At 36.5% G+C, this 24,446-nt stretch overlaps 1 protein-coding gene across 1 annotated transcript in view; it reads right to left on the bottom strand.

The window, feature by feature from the left end:
- The window catches only part of ABCA13 (ATP binding cassette subfamily A member 13), a 172,476-nt gene that overhangs the window by 92,497 nt on the left and 55,533 nt on the right, over window positions 1-24,446 (bottom strand). The window contains exons 20-31 of the mRNA XM_074542293.1: window positions 22,679-22,979; window positions 21,744-21,858; window positions 20,225-20,554; window positions 19,229-19,298; window positions 18,065-18,199; window positions 16,537-16,674; window positions 13,613-13,802; window positions 12,564-12,782; window positions 10,236-10,432; window positions 9,342-9,499; window positions 8,723-8,953; window positions 3,120-3,210 (exon numbers count right to left, since the gene is read on the bottom strand). Coding sequence (XP_074398394.1) covers window positions 3,120-3,210; window positions 8,723-8,953; window positions 9,342-9,499; window positions 10,236-10,432; window positions 12,564-12,782; window positions 13,613-13,802; window positions 16,537-16,674; window positions 18,065-18,199; window positions 19,229-19,298; window positions 20,225-20,554; window positions 21,744-21,858; window positions 22,679-22,979 — 2,175 coding nt within the window. The remainder of the gene's footprint in view (window positions 1-3,119; window positions 3,211-8,722; window positions 8,954-9,341; window positions 9,500-10,235; window positions 10,433-12,563; window positions 12,783-13,612; window positions 13,803-16,536; window positions 16,675-18,064; window positions 18,200-19,228; window positions 19,299-20,224; window positions 20,555-21,743; window positions 21,859-22,678; window positions 22,980-24,446) is intronic.

Here is a 24,446-nt window from a genome sequence, read left to right as displayed (position 1 = left end):
TTTCTCTAGGCTATTTGGCTTCAATGGTCTTGTCAAACAGTCATTGCAAGCTCAGTCTAACCATTTTTCTGCATGCTCTGTATACATCTACAAAACAATAATTACTGTGTGTTCCAACTGTGTATAAATTAATAATGCATGACTGTACTATAATATATCCATGTACTATGTCTGCACACACAGTAATCTCTGACTTAGAAAAAATTCTAACTGTTTTCACAAAAAGGTGAATTTTACCCTAAGGTTTTTTCATTGGAATAAGACTAAAATTTTTGAGAAAACCTTTCACAATGGAAACAAACTACTATATATTACAGTGTGCTTTGCATCTTTAAAATTACCAATGTTAAAACTGTTACAATTAATTTCATTAATGGACTGCTAATTAACTATAACATTTTCATTTAAAAATACACAAATAATTCTGAGTTTATTTTCCATTATTTTCATTGCTGACCTTAAGCAGCAGCCAAGCACCAAACAGTTGCTCGCCCATACTCCCCCTCCTCCAGCAGGATGGGGAAGAGAGCAGGAAAAGAGAAAGCAAGAAAAATTGTTGGTCAGGACACAGGCAATTTCAGCAGTAAAGGAAAAAGACAGAAAAATAAACCCCAAACAAACAAACCAACTAAAACCCAAAAAAATCCAACCCAGATAATGCAAAGGCAATCACTCACCACCTCCTGCAAGTAGACATGTTCAGCCACTGGTAGCAACAGCTACCTCCTCAAAAAAGCTTTTGTTGCCAAGAATGGCACTCTGCAACATTAAATAACTGTCTGGTGAGTTTAGCTCCTCTGTCCATCCCGTGTACCCTCACACCCTCTATCTCATTCTCAGCTTACTCATAGCAGGGACATGGGAGAAGAGAGAGCCTTGGCACCACTCAGTGATAGACAAAACACTGGCATGTTATCAATACTGTTTCAGTCATAAATCCAAAACACTGCATCACAGAGGCTGCTATGAAGAAATTTAACTCAATTCCAATCAGACACAGTACACCAAGACACTGTAAAACTTAACTAGAAATTATCTCTGCTCTGACTTCAGTGAGGTACTGTCATATTTTGCTGAAATAATGTCTCTTGTGTGTTTTTGGCATTGGTGGTCAGCCTAAATCGAGTACTGATTTTCTGCAATTTCATTTAAGAGACACACACCTCTCTGCTAAGCCACCTAGTCCAGGAGACATTAGACAATATTTTGATTTCTGCACAATCCTGCACCTCAAGAGCTCAGCAGCATTAAAGGATAGCCAACACCCCTGCTTGAGCTCAGATCTGTGCTTTGTGAAAGCATCTCCCTAGTCTAAATTCTTTTACAAATCAAATAGCAGCATCCTGTGATCCCCTCAATAATCCCAGCTGCTTGCTCTAAGGGGTTTTGAAAATTCATTTGACTACTCTGACAAAAGCAAGTTTGACTGCCTTTGAACCTGCTTTCAAAGACAAAGTTATACAAGTCAAGCTATTGCCCATGGAGTATTCTGGTTAACATTGACAATGATGGATACCTTTCATGACCATTTCCCAGATCCCTTATGCATACATTTCACAACTGTCCTTAATGATGAATGACAGTCATATGCAATGAGTGACAATTTTCCAGTACTCTCATCCCCAAAGAAATGGCATTATCATCACATATTCTTGCTATAATTTATCAGGGTGAAAAAATACAGAGTCTCTGATTACTCAAATCTTTATTAATGTAATAACTTAAACAAATACTTCTTCATACATTTTGAGATGCAGATAGGAAAGTATATCAAGTTCTTCAGTAGAATATACTGTCTTCATTACTTTCTAAACTGTAAATCTTCCTCTTTAATGAAAATGCAATGTGGAGAAGACAGATTGTTATGATTTGAAACTAGTTCAGCTGTCCTAGCTGAGTCTTGAATAAATAAATTGACTGTTATAAAATAAGGGATATTCAAAACTGTGTTTTGAATAGAGAGCTCATTCTCACCACTGACAAAAGTGGCAATTTTATTTGCTTAGTGAGGTTATTTTAGTTTTATACACTTACATCTTTGCTGATTCAAGATGGAATACCCCAGCAAACACACCCTCTGGAAAAAGTCATCTATTCAAGCTTGCACTTTGTGAAAAAAGGTCTCACCTTAGACCACCATTGTTGGCAATGATTACTTATTACTGGCAGATTCAATTGAATTTATCTTAACAAATAAAGAAAGCTTGGCTGAAAATTGTTATTTCTGTTACAGTAACATTAAGGGTCTACAGATCAGGACTCCCCTGTGCCTGTACTTTATAAAAACATAATGAAAAGTATTGCACATAGAACAAAGTGCTTGACATCTAACCATAGAAAACTATAATCTAAATGTCAATCTTCAAACAGAAACAGGGTAAGTATACAAGCATGAAAATCCCAGAATCAATGTGAAAACATTCATCAACTTGATGGGCACTGACATGAGTCTTGGATTTTGTAATGACATCACCTTATGATCATTAGTGATGATTAGTGATTCTTCTTATGAAGAGATTTTTTAAAAGAGAAAAATCTTCCTGCATTTTCAGAAGCATTTGGAAGGACCTCCTCCCAGGCTTGCAGGGCAAAAAAAGAGAAAGCATGAAGGGTTTTTCTTACAGCAAGGTGTAAAGGAACCTAAAATAACGTCACTTAAGAAAACGAATTATCTCTTACTCCGAGGGGAACCAGCTCTTTTTTTTCTTCTTTTGAATTGTATGTGTATGAACATGAATGTACTTTTCTTAGAGTATAGAGATTTTATATCTGTGGTATATGTCTGTAATATTTATCCATTTTCAGTATGAGACAAAGAGGATAATTAGTTTCCAGGGACTGGTACAAAGCAGTAAGTCAATGCCGCTGCAGTGAGAGAATGCATGTGTACATGCATGGGTGGGAAGATGACTCTGAAGGGATAGAGGTAAATCACAGCAGACATATAAAAACTACTTCCCAACGCAGACACACAAAAAAGAAATTACCAGATGGTAGCAAGAAGTCTTCTCCATTTGCTTGCGCATTCCTTACTTTTGGGAACTTCGTGCATGCTTACATTTGTGTTTTTGATCTTTATAAATCTAGTTGCTTCAGAAAGCACATAATTTTGTACTTACAGGCTGATTCAGCACCATTTGTATGGTCCAGGTGTGCTGCCTGTGGAACACAGGGCACCTTCTCTGAGTCCTGCAGCAGCTTCAGGAAAACCTTTCATGAAAGTAGAAAAAAGTACTTTAGAATCAATTTTCTAAAACTATTGTGTGTGTATATATATATATATATATATATATATGTATACACACACACATATATATATCCTAAACCATCCAGACAGCCAGAAATTACGACTGACTGCTGTAAACACCTTGCTGGAATATGACTATAAAATTAGTCAAGCTCTCCACTTAAAATCTTGGGGGATAAAGGAAATGACATACATGTCAATAGATGCAAAAACACCCATGTAAATATTGCTGACCCATGAGCACTACCATCTGCGAAGATTTTTCAATAGACTTTTTGCCCTTGATTGACTTTTTATGCCCCTAAGACTTGGTATGTGCTGGAACTCAGTTACAGCAGTTTCTACCAAGGAAACAGCTTAACTCTCTTCTGATGCTCCAGCTAGAAATCTATGGACACAACTAGAACTAAACCTAATGTACAAAAGCCTACACAGCTGAGAAGCTACAGATTTCAGGGAATTCACAGTGTCCAGGGACACTCAGAAAACGTTCCTAGATATGTGCAAGGACATGGACAATAATGTTACTGAAAGACATGTAAAGGACAAGGCAACCATCAGAGACAGCCAAGGTGAACAAAGTCTCATAAAGTCATACTGCAGAGGAGACTGGGCAACAATGTGTATTTTGTAGCAAAACATTAGTGTGCATGCCCCAAATTGGATAGAGATTATAGGATTCTGTTACCTAAAATCACCATGAGAAAAACTGCAATTCCTTTTCTATAAAAGCAACAATCTAAAAATATGCACTAGCTTGAAATTGAAAGGATTGCTTTTCCTAAAGTAGGAGAATGCATGTCAGAAGGGACTTATAGTTAAAATTATAAAAACCCAGCAGAATTCACCAACTTCATAATCATGAGATCTATTTAAATGGTATATACACTTTCCCTAACAGATATGTGTGCAACCTACTATTTCTTCCTTAAACCTGTTTCACAGTTCTGTCCACATAAAGCCCTTTGAATTTCACAGACATGCATTTCATTTTTCCATACCTCAGCCTTGCAGAAGCTTTCATAGTGAGCCTTATTCACACTCCCCGCTTCTTGTAAGCTCAAACTAAAAACACAATCAACATTTTCTTATCTTAACCTGAACTGCAATTTAAATAGTGATCTAAGAACCTCAAGTAAAAAGAAAAAAAAAAGAAAAAATTACAGAAAATACAGGTACCGTGAGCATCTCAAATTAAACAGAAAAAGAACAACAAAATTTTTTCTTTGTCTTGATGAAAGTTTTCTTTTGCACTTTCCTCTCTGTTTGGGTTGAGCTGCAAGACAGATTATACCCACGGTGCAACTTTCAGAAATCATTAAGAAACCATTTATTTCTTCCCACAAAAGAATCTGATCTCAGCTATAACAAAAAATTCCTTGTTTCCAAGGAGCTCATACAATAGACAATAAAACCCAGTCAATGTGAAGTACTTTATAGCTCCTGAAAGACATTTCTTGACTTTCTAAGGTCTGACTGTTACAAAAACCATATTTTGCTTAGTCAATATAATTGCCATTTAACAGTGGTTATTGATTGCATTTGTTACCTGCCAGCTTTCAGGGAACAACTTTGGCCATTACCAACTGCTAGGCCAGAAATTTCTGGCCTGATATTTCTGTATTAGCCCCTGGAGGCAGATCCTGACAGTCTAAAGCTGCATTCTAATTTGTTTTCTTGGACCTGCTTGCTGATGGCTATGAACACCAATTCTGTCAAGCAAACCAAACTAAACTGCAACAACTGAATCATAGAATCACTGAATGCCCTGAGTTTGAAGGGACATTTAAGATCGTCTATTTTCAACCCCTCTGCCATGGACAGGAACATATTCCATTGGACAAGATTCCTCAGAAATACATGCAGCTTAGTCTTGAACAGTTCCAAGGATGGGACATCCAGAGCTTCTCTGGACAACCCAATACACCACCTCACCACCTTCACAAAATAGAATTTCTTCCTAATGTCTAATTTAAACCTACTCTCCCTTGTCCTGTCACTGCATGCTCTTGTGAAAAGTGCCTCTCTGTCTCATAGGCTCCCTTCAGGTACAGAGGGTCACAATTAAATCACCTCAAAGCCCTCTCCTCTCCCAGCTGAACAATCTTAACTCTTTCAGCCCTTCCTCATGGGAGAGCTTCTCCATCCATCTATCCACCTTGGTGGTCTCCTCTGGACTCGCTCCAACAGGTCCCTGTCCCTCATGTACTGGGGACCCCAGAGCTGGGTGCAGCCCTGCAGGTGGGGTCTCACCAGGGCAGAGCAGAGGGGCAGAATCCCCTCCCTCACCCTGATGGCCACGCTGCTTTGGATGCAGCCCAGGACACGTTTGGCTCTCTGGGCTGTGAGTGCCCATGGCTGGGTCATGTCCAGTCTCTCATCCACTGGCACTCTGAAATCCTTCTGGGCAGGGCTGCTCTGACCTGTTCATCCCCAGCCTGTGCTGATACTGGGGGCTGCCCGACCCAGGGGCAGCACCTTGAACTTGGTCTTGTTAAACCTCAAGACATTCCCACAAGCCCAATTCTTGATCCTGCCTAGCTCCCTCCAGATGGCATCCTGTCCTTCAGGTGTGTCAACCACTTGGTGAAAACACAAAGTAACTACACATCTGTGGCTAGGACAATGCCTACACTACAAAATGTTGCCTGCATATATTTACTTCAGTGCCAAAATAGCTGCAGACACATTTTCTTATTTAATCTCATTAAGTCACTGTAGAGAGGATGTAGTTATACCTTAAAAAAAATAAACAAACCCACCAAATGCTTTTCTAATGCATCCTATGTCTGTTGCAGCTTCATTGACATGTACTCTCATACAGCTATAAAGGCAGAAGGCCACCTGCATTGCCCAGTCCTTCCATGGTATCCAGTTTTCAAACATCCTCTTAAGAATGGGAATCATTACGGACTACATTGTGCAGAGGGTATGATTATTTATCTCATGTTGCATCAGATATTGTGAACAAAAGGGGTATTAGCCTAACAATGTTATTAACAGGGTGAGTACCCTCTGAACCACATAGGTATGGAAAAGTCAGGATTAGGCCCCACGACAGAGACACTGTGTTCTTGCTACATCTAAATGAGGATGTATTCTAGACCTCAGCAGAGCATCTTTTCCCCACATGCCTCAGCAATTCCTGCTTGTTCAGAGCATGGTGTTAATGACAGCAAGGTTGTGGGGTCAATCCCCATGTGGGCCATTCACTGAAGACCTGGACTTGATGACCCTTCTGGGTCTCTTCCAACTCAAAATGTTCTGTGAAATTCTGTAATTCTGTGAAATTCTGTTTAATTTCTGTTTTGACTAGCAAGTCTATATCTGACTAATGACTTGTCCTTGTCAAGGAAAAAAAGTGCTTTTTGTTCTTGAGGAAACAAGTCTGGCCAAATGACAATATTACAGTGAGATAGATTAATGTGATTAACACATCCAACAGAACGTGTTGGAGCACCCTGCATCTCACTAGAAGGTGCACACCATTTTAAATGAGGTATATGGCTTTCCCTGGAAAGTTTTAATACAAACTCTCAGGTCATTTCAAAGAAAATAATTTTAAAATAGTACTCGATTAATAAATTTTGATGCATCTGATTTTGAAAAGATGTTACAATCATTTTGTTCTCCCCTCAAAGAAAAACAAGAAAGCAATAAGCTTTGAAATCTCCAGAGTTGCCAGAAAGTGAAACAGTATCCTCCAGAGAGCTCTTAGTATATGTTTAATTTAATTAATTGCCCTTCTACTCTCCTTTTGGTTCTATCAACACTTTGCATTACAAATTTTATAAAATATACAAAAATGTTTGGAAAATATATATAAAGCCTAAATTTGAGCAAATATAATATTAGTGAGATTTAAAGGTGTCAGAAACTGATTTGTTAGCACCTCAAGAGTCCATTGAAGTATGAATGGAAGTTCATTGTCCCTCACTGAATAGGAATTTTCGAGAGTGTGGGTGTCCCTCAGAATTAAAAACAATAACAGTGACTGTATAAGAGAACAAAAAGAAAGGATAAAAAAAGTATAATACATTTCTTCCTTTAAGACCAAGGTTCTTTGTTTCCAGATTGAATTGCTTGAATAGACTAAATAGTGCTATTATGTGCTATCCTTTTAGTTGCCAATGCAAAAAGGCTTTTGATAAGATAATAGAGAATTGAGGTTGTAATGACGACTAATGATGAGGATTCAGAGATAACAGAAATCAACCCAAATCAATGCATCAAATCTTCAAGCTGAAGAATGATACATTAATATCCAATACCACATTTAAAAATGTTTTAAACTTCCCCTTCAGAAAACAGCCAAAAGAAAGCTCTCCACTGAGTCACAGATTCAGCTCACTGAGGAATCTTCCTCATATTATGACAACTTCACATTTACTTCATACATGTCAGTTCTGTAAAGTCTTGTGTTATCCCATGGGGATGTAACCCAAAAGTATTCTTAATATATACACTACCTCCAAATCTATAATGTTTCGCAGTAAACAATATTATTCCTTATACCATGTTAATCATCCATCTTCTATATGAAAATAAAAACTTGTCAATATTTTTTTTACTTGCCTTATAGAGTTATATTGCAGGAATTCATTTACTTCATAACATTAAATAAAATGTTTATTAAGCTTGTAAATTATGTATGATAGGAGATATTAGTCTCCTATCATCACTTGAAGTGAAAAAAAATATTTCTAAAGGATCTATAGTACAGTACTCAGATAGTGATGGTTTAGGGAATCTTGTAATTTAGAAACTATAGATGGGGTAAAAGAGTTCAAGGGAAATAACCTCTTGCTGACATGACTATTTACACAGAGCTAAATTCAGAATTATGAAGATGCATAACAGACTCTCTTCCTCTGATCCATTTAGTATATACACACACATACAGGTACATATATGTGTGTATATATGTTGATGTATACACATAATAAAGATTTTGTCTCCCAGTACACACAGAAAATATTCTTTAGGTATTTCATCACACAGTTTGGTTAAGTCCTAAGCTTCAGAACTAGTAAGTTGAAATGTATTCTTAGCATTTTCTTTTTTTTAGTCCAAAGATCCTCCTGAGCTGAATCACCAGACTTGAATGCCCAAAGCTTGTTCCAATGCTATGGGCTTAGGACAGCACTGCTTCTCAAAGTCAGTGACACATTAAATTTCCCTTAAGTTAATGCAGAAAAAAACATTTAAGGGTTACACAGTACATCAGTCTTCACATTAGATTCTTAAAAGAAAAAAAAATATGCCATAGTAGAGTGGGTGCTGAAATTAACAGCAAAGTAAAACCATTCAGTGCAGATTTTATCTGATTTGGGAGGTTTTGTTTGTTTGCTTGCTTGTGCTTGTTTTTGGTGTTTTTTTGAAAATGTGCTTCTCACAAGAAATTGTGTGACACAAAAGACACAATCAAGATTCTCTAACCAAGAAAATGTCATTACACAGAAAAACTACAAGTACCTCCTCCAAAGTTGTGTCAGAAATGCCATAGCCAGTCACATGTAGATGCTGAAGGCTTTGATCTAAAGCTTGGAAAAGACCTTTAAAAGAGGTCTTATCTGCCTTTTCTGGGATCACATAGGTCAGCTCGGTTCCACTGTTATCTTTCAAGAAGGCTTCCGGAATGTGGGTCTGTACCAGAGAAGTGACCTGAACAATGTGCTTAGGGTCCTGGATTTCAAACACAGATGGCTATGAAGAAAGAAAGATAATCATGCAGAGAAAATTAATATTACCACAAGTATTAGTCTTAAATCAGAATTCATGCAGGAAAAATTCCACTGATGAAACTGCATCACAGTTGGGATACAGAGACTACCTTCCAGGAACAAAGGACAGTGAGACAAGCCCATTTTCAGCTAAATACTGATACCATATTCAAAGATGCCATTGTGGCCATCTAAATAGCAATAATGATACCATCCACCCAAAACAACCAAGGAAGCCAACAAAAACATGTTTTGCTCATTCTCTAATAATCATATTACTAAACATATTACTTGCTGGCAGGAACATACATCTCCCTTAAAATGTACTTGGCAGGCACTCTCCAGTTCAGTACAGCACATTTTTAACTTACTTTTTTTATGAGTGTCAGACTGTGTCCCTGGCCATATGTCTCCCTCAGATAAGAGGGAGAGCCACAGCACCTCAGCTGGCCTCGCTGCAGGATGGCAATGCGATCACTGAGCACCTCGGCCTCGTCAAGATGGTGAGTGGTAAAGATCAGAGTGCAACCTGCATGGCAAAGATTGGTACATGTCCACAAAACCTGGTTTCTAGAGAAACCCCTCACAAAGGGCCTTTATCCTTAGGGAAACATATTTTCAGGACTCTTTAAAATCTTAACTACACAAACAAAATATGCTGTCAGAATTACAAATTGAGTTACATTCAGTTCTAAACTTACTTTGCCCTGTTTTATCCATAGCAAAGAGTATTAAGGCTTTAGGACCTCCGGCTGTTTTAAAAGCTTAAGAAATTCCTTAAAATGACATAGCAGCAGCGTCTCTTTCAATGGATCACTCAACATGAGTTATTACAGCTAATTGAGTGCTCACTAGCTGAAGAGTTTCCTTCCCACAATCAATTTTAGAATTAGTGTAGCAGACTGACGATGAATATATTTTAATTAGAAGTATATAAGCCTCTATGTACAGGTATACGCAAAATAGGAAATGGAAACCAGAAAGAAATTTTGGGAAGCTGAAGAAAGGGGAGAAACTTCAGGACAGGACTTAAGACTAAACTCAGTCTTTAAGATTGGGCGTCTTTCTGTGCAATAGCGGATAATTCTTGTAATACCATTTGACTTGCCTTAAAGTTACCAAGATCAACTTAATGTTTCCTCAGAAATTAATGTATTTCGTTTCTGATAATATTTTGACTACACTTTGACTATCCAGTTTAAATTTATTGGAAAAAAAATCCATAAAAGAAAATAAGAAGCAAACAATGCGCATAAACTTTGTACCGGCTTTGTACTTCAGAAGAACATCCCAGATACTACGGCGAGAACATGGATCTACTCCACTGGTGGGCTCGTCCAGAACAACTGTCTTTGAGTTTCCAATAAAGGAGATGGCAATTGACAACCTCCTTTTCATTCCCCCAGAAAGGGCTCCAACAGGTTTGTACTGATGCTGGGATAAATCCACATCTTCCAGAGCTCTGAAATAGGAATACAGAAATAGGACCAATTTTGAAAATACTTTTCTAGTCACTTTCTGCCCACTCAGAGAACAAGTACTGAAAAGTCATTGTAAAAGGAAAGCAATAAAATCACTATCTCTGTCTGATGATATACTTTGGTATCAAAAACAAATAGGAAAAAAAATCTCTACCTACAGAGCATAAATGCTTATCATCCTCAGATGCACAGATTTTAAATTATATTTTAAAGGAAAATTTTAAATTAAAGATAATAAAATTAATACTAATTTTTCCAAAAACTTCAGCAAACTACAGATTATAGCCCCTCTAAATAATGATAGAGACTGCTTGTTTTGGGAAATGAACTGTTTAGAGATCCCTGGGTAGAATAATACTATCTAACCAAATTTAATCTAATTCCTATGTTAAGGACTGGGAGATATCCTACAGATGTTTCCAATTCAGCCCTTGCCCTTGCAAGATGCTGGTCTTGCCTCTGAGCATGGTATGGAAACATGATTAATAAAGGCATCACTATAAGACCTTTAACTTATTTTTCATCACACTGAGCATACAGTCACTGACCTAAGAGCTTTCAGCTGTTATCAGCTTGGCAAGCAAGACATAGAAGGCTCAACGGTCCTAAGCTAAACTTCTGAATCATTTCAGTGAGTATGCAGTCTGTAAGCAATGTCATTTACCCTGAGAGAATTTCTCATTTTTAAGAAAACACATTTCAACAGCTGTTCTATAGATATATAGTGAGAAAAATTATTCTTAATCTCTTTAGAAGCCTGCTTTTTTAGCTAATAAAAAGCTTTTGTTTAATTCTTTTGTTGCTTTTCTAATTTCTCTGAAGTCTTTTGAAGCATTTGTTGTCTTTAAAAATAATTTTTCTTAGTAGCAAGGCCTGCAGAGTTCTGAGTGCTCTCATGTGCCATTAGTATGACAGACTGCTGCTAGGATTACAACTCAGCAGTGTAAGTGCATTAAGATACAGAATATTATTTTGCATCAATTTTAAACCATTTACTAAATTTGTTTTGTCTCTGTGGTTCTAGAGAATTCCTTCTGTTGTTTCTGGAGAGAACAGGGTGTCCACACCTGAGTTTGTTCAGATTCAAATTTAAAAGTAACAGGCTTTTATGATTGCTACCAAAAAGGAAAGCCACTTCGCCACAAATGCCTCTGCATATGCCTGATTGTACACTTAAGGAAGAGTCCCATCAGCTTGACATTTTTTTCCATTGAAGTATAGAAATGCCTAGCCTTTCACAGAGTCTAGCATTAATCAGAAGGTAAACACAATCTATTTACACTGCCACTCTGTTTGAAAACATACCTTTTATTTCTGCAGTAGAATAAATGCAGTTCGCTATTAATGAACCAGATCTCAGCTTGTACAGTTTACTAGTTACTTTAATATACACTAGGAAAAATTAACATCTAGTCCTATATTGAAGAAGTATCAGCACAAAAACACTAGCAAATGTTTATCGCCTCACAAGTGGCAAATCCTCAGAGTTTACGTCAGAGCTCTGACTTATTTTTGCTATTGTATTTTTCATTTTTAAACCTCATCATTTATTAAAAACATTTGAAGCTGGATTTGGCAAAGGAAAAGGAGGTGGCTTATTTAAAAATATTGTAGCAGTCACTGCCTTTACCTGGATTTCCTGGTTTTCTAACTTTCCTTCTGCTGCAAGTGAAGGAATACAGGATAAGAAACGTATAAAGTCATTTTGTTGATTTATTTAAAAACTCGGGGTAAGCACAGCAGCTTTCTTTCTATCTGCTTCTCTGTCAAGGATAGAGGTAAGGCAGACAGCATGAGGTGGAACCCCTGCAACTTTTACAAGGCTAAGCACCTCCACTCCATGAAAACATCATTATTTGATAGCTGTGTATACCAGGTTTTTAAAGAGCGACAGATCCCTCTACAAATATATTCATGTAATAGTTAGAGACTAGGAAATTTATTTTCAAGTCATGATTTCAGAACATGAAATGTGACAAAAACTCACAAAACCCTGCAGCTTCCATTGTTTTTCCCTTGTAAGTTTTGCATTTTCTCTTTTTTATTTGGGTGGCTTGCAACAGTCATTACCAATTTACTCAATAGATTTCAAGGAAAGGAAGGAGAACTCACCCACTGACTTGCTCATCCAACTGTTCTTTTGTCCACGTGGGTGCCTTCACGGATCCGTAAAGCAGGAGATGCTCTCGCACCGTCAGCGTGTTGAACAGGACGTCGTACTGGGGACAAACACCCAGCTCTGTCCTGATGGCAGCCAGCTCCGTCCGTATGTCCTTCCCATCAACAATAATGGTGCCAGAGCTCGGTGGATACAGACCAGTCAACAGGGATCTGATATAAGAAAGAAAAAATTTGGCAAGATAACATGCAATTAGCTCATCACTTAGATATCCTGAGACATCCTTAAAGTAACACCAATTCAATCAAGTATAGTTATAGAGACATCACTAACGTCCTGGATTTGGATTTAACTACTTTTTTCTTTTGGTGGCTTTTTGGGTTTGAGGATATTTTTTTTTTGGTTGTTTTCTTTGTTGGTGGGTTTTTTGTTTTGTTTTTTGAACATGATCTCAAGAGTTCTTAATTTCCCTTCCTCCAGAGCAAAGTCTTTTTTTTCCCCCCAACCAAATCTAGCAGGTGGTTGTTTCCTTCTCCACATGGGTACTTTGTAAGGAATATTTCCCAGTTAGGTCCCATCCTGTGTCACTGTCTTGATGAAAGCTGATTATAGCTATAGAAAGGTAGAAACATAAGTTTCTTAGTTGAGACATTTTTAAGGTAATTTTTCATTTTATTACTTTCTTTTTTGGTCAACTGCCAAGAAAGAAATCCCCTGCAACTTCTAGGGACAAAAACACCATAAAATTCTGAAAAAGAACACTCCTTCCAGATGCGTTCAACTCTCCAACCAAACATGCCCAAGTCCTGCTTAAGCTGTTCCTGGGATATCATATTACGGTTCTAGTGGCACAGAGGACTCCGTTCTCTGCTCATTACATTCCTTCTGTCATAGATATGCAACCCTCACTTTCCATTTGCTTTGGGGAGTTTATCAAATATTTATTGGGGGGGATGGGGGAAGCATAGCAAAGAGTTCACAAAATTTTAAACTGAAAAAGCATAGCTGAGATCAGAGTAATAGTATTAAAAGTCAGGCTTACATAACTGTTGTCTTTCCAGCTCCATTAGGTCCCAGGAGTGCTGTTATCTGGCCCTTATGGAAAGTGAGGTTGAGATCTTTAACAGCAGCCTTCCGACCATCCACGTGCTCTTTGGTGAGGGACAGCAGCACAACACCAATGGTGGTGGCTCCTTCAGTGCAAGGGACTTTCCAACCCTGAGCTGCCAGGTCTGTGTAGGGAAGAGTAGCAGAAAAAGCAGGTTGCTGAATCTAAACATGTGTTTGTGCATAAAAGGAATAACAAAATAACTTCTGCTACCATTTACCAAGGCCTAGAACAGATGTTCAAATTGACTGAACTGACACAAACTACACTGAAATGAAAGGTACCATGCCAATTTATATTTGCTAAGAATTTGGCCCATTTGTTATGCCGAGTTATGTGCATGTCTATATATGTCTTGATAAAGTCATAAAATAGTTGCTATATTTTACTTCTAGTAAAAAAATACTTATAATAACATTACTTGATTTTTTTTATACTCATAAGCATTAGAATGTTCTAACTGTGTAAGCTACTTCATATATGTCATCCAGTTTTAGGCACACAACATTGACATAACATTCACAGGCACAGGCAGTTAATCTTCTCAATTCCCCTCAGTCAACCAAGCAAAGCAGATCTCTGAAATTATTCAGAGCAGCAGCCCAGTCCAAGCATTATTCAAGGTGCTCAAGGCAAGCAGATATCCAACAGTCTTCTTGCTGTGAGGTAATATCCTCAGGAAATTGAGATGCCATGTGACCCCAATGAAGTTGCCTTCCTTTCCATGTCAGGTTTGCACTACTTTCCAAACATGAGCACAGTCAACCAGCAGCCTCATTACATTATTCATGTTTAATATTTTATTGACTCATTACTACTTAGAGATCTGGCAGTGAGTGGGTTTATTTTATTTTTAAGCAAAGGCAAGCCAGATTGGAATGTTAGTCCAAAGAAACAAATGTTATGCCTGAGAATTATGAGGAGAGAATTCTTCTTATGCATATACATATACATAAGATATTTATGGTTTATAGTTATATTATTTGCAAAACTTTTACATAAATAAAATGCAAATATTACAAGAATAGAGAATTATCCTCTATATGAAAAGCTTGAATAATATAAATCAAATTATAAATTAAAAAAAAAAACAAAATTATTTCAAAGATTGGTTTGTTTACACAGTGATTGAAGAAGTTGTTTTGCTGCTTTCACACTCAATTTTAAGCTTCTGTCAAAAATTTGTTCTAAACTTGAGGTCGCTTGCTAGCAAGGTACTACCAGCAGTTGTGACACTATGGAGATCTCCTATCCATGCACCTCTCTTCTAGGAACCTTTCTGCTGTTTCCTAAAGTTGCATCCTTTAAATTAACAAAAAAAGCCTTCAAGTGCAGAGGGGCCTCAGACAATGAAGCTCAGGAAAGACAAAGAGGGAGAGCTCCAAGTTACTTGCAAGCACTAAACTGATTACCCTGGGATTTCTCCAAAGGAGATCTCCAAGAGGGAACACAGCACCCTGGTCACAGCCAGCCCTGCTGCAGTTGTAGTTCCAGCTGGTAGGACCTACACTCCCAGCTCTTCCCTCACACACCTCTGATTTCCTAAATGTTCTCCATGCCCCTGGAACCAGCCCTTACCTGTGCTGTATGGAACAAGGGAAGAAATTGCCTGGAAACAAGTCACTTTGCTGTTCCTAGAAAATCCTTCGTGGCTGCATTTATCCCATTATCAGTACAATGGCACAAAGTTCTTTTAAAGGACAGCAAGCTCCTTTGCTGCAGACAGTGTTACCATTCACACACAATTTGCTATCAACCACATGACATGAGGAAATCACTTGAATAACTTGAGCCAGAAACCACACTAAAACTGATCAGGCAGAGAAGTTTATGTCTTTGTTTTCTGCACATTATGTGCTGAACCCAGAAGGAAATACTGGAAATCTGCATTCTATGTAAGGACCAAACACAATTGTCTTAACAAAATGGACTGGTTCCAAATTGTAGAAATTCAGACAAAACTCATACAAATAATTTTTCCACAACTGTTAAAAATGAACCTCAAGACATTTTGAAGTCTGCTCCAATCTAGGAGACACCTGTATGTAAAAGTGCTGAGTTATTAATCTTCTTCACCAGTGCTACAGACAACTGAACAATTTCTAAGATATTGTAACTCCCAAAATAAGCACAACAACCCATCATGCTGTTCTAAGGTCCAAGATGGAAAGCAGGTGAGAGTGACTAACTCCTTCATTTCCAAAACCTAAATTAAATGTGGGATTGTCCCTAAAGAGACTGGAGAGGGGAGAAAAGGTAAAAAAATCTGAATTAATTGTGAGCAAGTGAACATACATAGAAGAGCAGTGAAATTATCTCGAGGCTGAAAAAAAAAATTAGTTACAATAACAGCTTTCTAGACAAATGGCTAAGAAGCAGAGACAGAAAGAACAGTGATTATAGAAGAGGGAAATTAGAAACAGAAGGGAAAGAAATGAACAAAGTTAATTTTTCCACTGAAACAAAAAGCAAATTTTTAAAAAAGTTAATAAACCTGGCACGTGTGGGATTCATTGAGAGCATGAAAGTGTTCAGTGGCTTCCAAAAGATCCAAACAATGCAAAGTGGCAATACACTGGGAGAGGATGAACCCAAGAGATACTTATTTTACATATTTCAAAGAGTTTGCTTAAATATTTCTGTTCAATAGTTTTCACAGAATAAATCAATCATTACAGGGGGTAGCAAAATGAAACACTTACTATATAATATTCACAGTATATACTACATAATGAAAGAGAGAAAGGGATAAGATCTAAACATATAATACAGGACCAAGCAATGACAAAAGCAGATTAACTATGACTAGTATATCATTCAGAAAACATAGCCATTGTTCAAATTCTATTACTACAAACCTTTTTCTTGGAAGATTTCATTGAAGAAAAACATATTAGAATTCAGATAATGTCTCTTGCTTCTCTCTGTACCACACAGGTTCTTCCAGTAGGAAACAGTAAAGGGAAAGTACCATCGGTTCTTCAATCCAAATTTTCCTATGTTAGAATTATGATATAAACTGTTGAAAAATTTATAGTCATTTTGCATCTGTTTGTAGACTAAAATGTCCTATTATTGCTTACAATTAGTTGGTTACACCATTTAATTAGCCCAAATACTTTTCTTTACTTAAAAATTTTAATGAAGTGTAAAAAAGTCATTTGGTCATAAAACCAGGTCCTTCCATAAAGTAATCAAGCCTCAGTGATGTTTTACCCCACCTCCAAATCAGCTTCAAAGTGTAACAGAATCATAGACCTATCATAATCTTGCAACCCATAGGGAAGAAAATGCACCAAATAGCATGCCAAGAGAAAGAGCCTTTTTTTAAATTATAAAAATAGTCCATTGCACCAGTTCTTCCATTAATATCTGCAACACTCAAACAAATCAGCCACTAAAAGAAACACTTATTATGGCACATAAACAAAAAGGGCAAAACCACAATCCTGTGTACAAACTAATCTTTGGCAGCGCCTGATCTTTTCAGGCATTACTTGCCCATGACACAATACACACTCTCTCTGTTTGGAGTGTCATTACATTGACACTGAAGGGCAAGTGTCAATTGAAGATAAAGATTTTTAAATTCAGTTGCATATTCCAACCACCCCTATCTTTCAAGGTAAAATTCAATTTTAATTTAATAAACAAAGAAATACAAAGTAGCCAGAAGAAAACGCAACATATACAAATCAGAGGAAAGGTAAATCATCAGAGGAAAGGTAAAACATACAGTGAGGCATGAGGCCATGATTAAAAATACATCAACCAACTCAATAAGACTTATAAAACTTGGTTCATGAAAAAATTTAAATAACCACACCATTACTTTCTGAAAATATACTTGAAAATAAATTTGTTTTCTCTATACACTGGACCGTGGACTGATTGGGAACAAGATACAGTGACTGTACTGTCTGAAGTTTTTTTGATCTGAAAACATGCTGTTGCTGTTGGGTTTCAGCCCAGGTACTGAGAGGAGATTCACCATTTTTCCAGGAAATTTTGCTTCTAGACTAACCTCTCTTACTGAGAAGATCCAATAAATTCCTAATTCTATCAAATATTTGTCATACCCATCTGCAAACAAAAGGTATTTCATGTCTGGCTACAAATTCTAGTCCATGTGTTAGCACTAGTCAGTATTTACATATTTAGGAAGATATTGTTTCCCAGTCCCTAAAGAATGACAGTTTTGCACAACAGAACCATAACTCAGAAAAATACATATTTTTGTTTTATTTGCATGAAACCAAGAAAGACAATGCCACAATAAGTGTTTCCTATGGCGACTGAATGTTTACATTGTGAAGACATTAATGAATAAATAATATTAAATAAATTCTTCAAAAACATGAAATAAGAACAAGCCCATGGTCTTACCAGGGAAAATATTGCTGAAATACCAGCCGCCTACAAAATATAAAATGGAGTCAAAGAACATCATCCAGCACATCCATCCAAAGGTCATGTATCCTCCTTGTGCCGTTGACTGGTGCACATTATCCCACTGAATTCCTGGTAGTAATAATAATGATTTTTTCAAAGGTCAAAGCTAGATCAACACAGCATTAAAGATCACAAACACATCAACTTCTGGGCCTTTAAGCACTGGCACAAGACACACCATAGCTAATAATAGTAATCCTAATGAACAGAAAAAAATTTCTATGCCTCTACAAGCCTGTGTTTAGAACAGCAGGTGCCACTGCTGCTGGGAAAATGTAGAGATGTTGAAAAGGTTGTTTATGAAGTTTTAGCTGGCCCTTAATTTGGCAAAAGAAAAAGAACTACAACACTGACAAAATGAATCAGGCTTTAAGCCACTCTGCTAATGTAAAGAAAAGGATTACACAAAGTTTAATATCATTTCTATAATGCTAAATCTGGAGAGTTAAATCTGTGAATTCTAACTAAGAAGCATAGTGTACATTTACTGCATTTAGAGGTAAACATGAATGAACTCACTGGATAATAGCTTCATAAGATTATTACATTGCAGAGGACATTAAAGGAAAAAAGAAGGTGCAAACACTAGTGCTACAGAAAGCTACCATTCTGCTAAATGGAAAACAAAAGTAACAAGACTGTAAATTCATTAAAAATACTGCATTTTTTAAACTGCAAATGCCACTTTGCTTGCAGCACAGTGGATCATGATATTGCTTCTACAATTCTTTTTCCACAATTGTCAAGGAAAGTAGTTTCTCCCAAAACACATTTTGCCCTTCATTTAATAAAGATGAGTCATTTTGATGAAGCGTCTGGTGGGAAATTTAAGTAATATATTCTGCAACTGTCTCTTCCACTCTTACAAACTGTTGTACCATTATGACAATTTTTTCAATAGTTTGAAACATCCACTGTTGTGAATATTGTTCTCGTCATAATAGTAAAAAAAAAAAAAAGATTGCACCCTTTAATACAATACCTGAACTTGATCCAGCTTATTATTTTGAGATTTTTTCAGAACAGATTGAAAAAAATTTCCAACTGTAGTTTTTGAAATAATAATTACAAAGCTTTTCTCTTAACCAAAGACCTTACCTATTTCTTGCCCCTCAAAATATGTAATGAAAAATATTCCTTGCCCAAAGGCAGTTGTAGACAGAAGACACTGCAATATCAGAGAAAGAGTATATGAACCTCAAATAAAAACACGCTCTTAACAAATTTTATGTAATAAAATATATGGTGATACTTAAATCAAGAACAAACTAAATAGATCTTTTTTTTCCTCCACACAGGCTAATGGTTGATATTTCATTTTACGTTTTAACCATACTTCCCCACAAACCTTAGTAGTATTTGCTCCACTTAACATAGCTCCACTAAGCTAGTTTTTAGTACTGAAAAGTGTTGTTTTATCTGACCAACTGACACTGAAAAAATGAGCATTTTTTAGCAATGTATGAATTATTTCACCAGCCTAATTTAGTGAGTTATTTTGAAATAGTGAAGCCATAATGCATGAGATATGGTTTTCTTTATATGATGGTGATACTTGATGTCACATTTAGGGATGTGGTATTTTAGGACAGTACAAAGACATAAAACAAGCTATGGAATACATAGAACAGGAAAAGACCTGAAAAAACCTACACCAAAGAAACACATACCTCAGATTATATGGTTGGACAAATTTCTGATCTATTCTCCAATTATATTAACAGAAAATTAATTACTAGTTTTTTCCAAACAAATAATGACTTTGAAAAGTGAAATGTCAGCTGATCTTGAAAATTCACTAATGTTACAAATATTTTGAAGTCAAGACATTAAGAGAACTCATGAGTATGAGGAATGCAACTTCCTGATATTTTCTGTAGATTTACAAAATTGCCCTGGCACATTATTTTTCATTCTTTTCTATCTTCTAAATATTTTTTCAGTTGGAGATTTATTAGTGTGGTTTATTTTCAATAACCACAAAAGCAAACAGAAAAGTGGGGAAAAGGAAATACATTACGGTCTGAAGTTTTGAAACTATAGAAATTCACAGCATAGTTGGAGGAGAAAAATTAGAAAAGAAGAAATATTTACCATTATAATCTGGTTGGTGAAACTCAGCTGGTTCTGCAAGACCAACAAAACTATGTAGGGTAAAAAGCTGATCATGTAGACAAGGCTGGCACACAGAGCTGCTGTATCGGCGCTGCTGAAAAACGCTCCCAAAAAGTAGCTTAACATGATGACTGTAACTCCAAATTCCAGGAGAAAAAGGAAGATAAGGAAGCCATTGCTATAAGCAAAGATGCCACTTGCTTTCAAAATGATGGCCAGAGCGCAGCTGCTTACGGTGAGCACAATGACATTCTCCAAAAACCAAGCAAAGAAATGAATGGCTGGATACACACCCATTGTCTTCATATACTGCAAGACAACAGAGCAAAGAGAGCTGAAGTCAGGAAACAAACTTTCTTTCCTTTTTCTTTTTTAAACAAAACATTTTGTCGCTGAGACACTACCAGCTTCCCAAAGGATGTCATCTTCCCCTTAAATTTCTTGTTTCTTTGCCCTTGTGCTGTGCTCTCTCCTGGATCAGACACGTTATTGAGCAGGGCAGGCTCTGAGGTCATCACACATAAGCACAAGGAATCACCATGCTCAGCTAAACTCTCTTTTGCATAGGGTTTTAAAAACAGCTGGTTCTTCCAGCTAGGATTTTGCTTTTTTATACTCTAAAAAGTACTGAGAATATCCACAGCAATATATATACAAATATTTTTTTCTCAACCTGTTACTCTTCTGAAAGAGGCATACAGTTTGTAACCTTTATGTATTACCTGGCAAATAAAAAATTAGCCAGGTATGAAGTACATTCCTCTTTTTCTAAAAATGTGCTTTTGGATACAAGCTAATAAAACTTTTGAAGCAGTTCTCATAAGACCTTCAAAATTAATATTAAGGTGATTTAAGATTTTGGAGCATTAAAAAAGTTTACCTTACAACAGAATGATTAGAGAAATTAGATAATTCTTTAATAATTCCCTAAATTAAAAATTATACTCAAGCAGTAATTGTGCTGATACAATGAAATCAGTGTAATGCTTTAAAAAGTGTATTTATCCCTACAGAAAATATATCACAAGGACCCTGTCCTTCCAAATGCTTAGCACCTGTGAAGACTAGCTGTTGATAGAAGCAAATAATTGCCTCCCTTTTTTTGGCAGGTAATTTCCCTTTTATTTCTGATAATTACACAGTTCACTACAAATCCTTAACTTATTTTAGGTAGTTTTATCATTGCTGACTACATAGAGCAAAACATGAAAAAGAATCCAAAACAAAAATCATTCTAATCAAAATGCCTTCCCAAATAACACTTTCCAGCTTCAACTTTTGCTTGTTGCTTTTTGTCTCATGGACAATATTTGCATACTGATGCTCAAATAATGTTTTGAAACTGAGTTGGCAGTTAGAACCAGACCCTACTGCCCAGAGGAAACAAGTGAAAACAAAGCCATCTGGATTATGAGTACTTAAAAGTATCTCACAACTTTTGTATTCCAGTGCACCTAAATTAACAAATTTTCTTTTCAGAGGTTAATCTGCCTCTTACCTCTTCAAGATGAATTTCTCTTTCATAAACCAGCTTGCGAACCATACCAGCAACTGAAACCATCCATGTTAACATCATCATAAGTGGGAAAAAAAACCCTATGTTGTTCAAGAATCTATGAAAGAACAAATATGAAGAGCTGTCAGCCCACAAAGGTAAACTATTTTCTAGCAGAATGTTAATAGGTTAATACTGGAACTGTTCTCAGAATAACATCTGACATGAACAATGAGATTTATTCATGATCTGGTTAGAATTACTTTTTTTTTTAATGTAACAAGATAAATGCATGTACTGGTACAATATTATTGTACTAATTTTATATATTATAGTATTTTATACCATACAGCTGATATAATTACTCTTTAGGGCTCCATTCAAAGCCAAACAAAATTCAGATTTGTGCCAATGGCAAAGTAATATATTTGGACATCGAGGAATAACATGACCCAGTCAATTTTCACTCCACTTTAACAAATTTGTTACCACTGCCTAATTTTAAAATCTAACAGTTGGGATGTTTTGATGATTTTACAGAGAACAACCCTACATTTTTGCTTCATCAACTTCATCCTTCAAGGGACCAATTAACAGTTTGTGTACAGGACAACTAAGGATTTAAAAGGGATCTCTTACAATAATTTAATTGCACACTATGTTGACACAGCCACTGTCCAGCAGACTACTCCACACTATGGCTGCAAGCATTTTGTAAGGGGTCGTTTGCCAGACAAACACTGTTCAACATGTTATGTTAAACACAGCTGCTGGGCAGTAATTGCTATGCTGTAATATTCTGGCATTGGATGTACTTGTTCAAGACTGTGCAGAGATATACATTCACCCACTGAAAATTTGGAACCTAGTAGGATTCCAAGTTCTCTAGAACTAATCTAAGGATAATCATCAAATTTAAAAGCTGAAATTTTACTTACAGATCACTGGTGTGGCAAGGGTAAGGCATGGCTTGCACCTGAATTGCTGTCTCTGAGGTGTCTGTCCCAGTCTGTGCTGAAATAATTGCCCTTTCAATCATATCTTGAAGAGGAATAAAGACATGGTTGTATTTAAACCCATCAGCTGGCAGCTTGTGGGGATGGGATTTCCAGGTTGGATTTTTAATCAAATCTGTTCTCATGCTGTAGAGAACACTGGTTCTAATTGTATATGAAATGTGTCTTGGAAGGACATTGCTAGAATCTTGCTTCTTGTCCTCTGGTGTACTGAAGATGATACCTGACACAAGAAGAAAGGAAGCCTCATAACTAAGCTTATATAATTTATGCTATTTCCATAGCTAACTCATGGCTAATTACCATGTGATATAGGATGCATTAATATGTCACGGCAGGCCTCAAAACTTGATTCCAAGCCCAAAAATGGCAGGTTTCAGAGACACATTTTTCATTTTCATGAATATGAAATGTAAAAGATGATTCACATGATAAATGGGTTCGTAAAAATCATTTTTATCCAAGGTGATTTGTCTTTTTCTGAGCTGCAGTTTTTTCTTTGCATCCACATTTAGCCCTTTGTGGAGGACTGATATCAGTTTCACAGCAGAAGCAGCAGCCATAAAATTGGCGCATCAAAGCATCAACAACTTTCATAAGCAGATGACAAAGTAAACAGCACCAACCCACAAAAATTTATGCTGATATTAATCTTCAGGTCAATTGCAGAAGTTGTAGTTTAGCACAGCAGAATTTGCATGTTTGTTTTCTCTAGCTCTGTATAAAGGAAAGCAAACCCCAACCAAACAAATGAAAGCTTAATATGTAGCTGTAAAGATGAAGCCAAATACATGAAACGGCTTGGGTTCTCTTTTTGTGTTATCCAGACATTTTAGGACTTCCTGATAAATGCTAAATGTTGCCCTTTTCTTCCTTGGGAAAAGGAAGAGATATCTTACTTACCAGCTGGTTCTCTGAAAGATAATAAAATACAGAATACTGTCACAGACATATTTTATGAAAAATCCTTTTGTTAGGATCTTTTCTCCTGAGAAGAAGCTAAGAAGCTTCAGCTTCTCCATTTTTTGCTGTTTTGGAATATGATTTGGAGAATTGTTTACCCAGCATGTGAAATTGTTTTTACTTGATGGCCAACGACAGCCACCTGTGTAGAGGCTGTGAGCAGTCACAAGATTTTATTATCGTTCCTCTCTATTCCTTACTAGCCTTCTGATGAAATCTTTTCTTCAATTCTTTTAGTATAGTTTTAATATATAATTTTCTTTTAATATAATATATATCATAAAATAATAAATCAGCCTTCTGAAACATGAAGTTAAGATTCTCATCACTTCCCATGTCGGGATTGCCTGCAAATTCAACAGAGTACTTTACTGCAAATGTGATCTCATTTTTCCATTTACACAAACAGTTGATTTTCTAAGACATTCCATGAAGATGTGAAGGCTCTGAAGACCACAAAAAAAGAAAGGAAAATTATATTCCAGTTTAACATCTTTCTATGGAAAGGAATGTATGCCTACATCAGAGCATGTAACATTGACATGTTGGACACATTACGCTCCTTAGAATTCCATCTTCTTGATCTCTAATAATGTGAGGAGATAATAAGCCTAAGTACTGAAAAATACACAAAATGTCTTGACTTAGAATATGACCCTTCCCTAGGAAAATGGAAGAAAAATGAAACTATAATTTGATCATTCAGTTTTCTGAGGGCCAAGACTTA

Source organism: Zonotrichia albicollis, chromosome 1 (assembly GCF_047830755.1).
Source record: "Zonotrichia albicollis isolate bZonAlb1 chromosome 1, bZonAlb1.hap1, whole genome shotgun sequence".
Taxonomy (NCBI): domain Eukaryota; kingdom Metazoa; phylum Chordata; class Aves; order Passeriformes; family Passerellidae; genus Zonotrichia; species Zonotrichia albicollis.
This window is presented reverse-complemented; position numbering and strand designations above follow the sequence as displayed.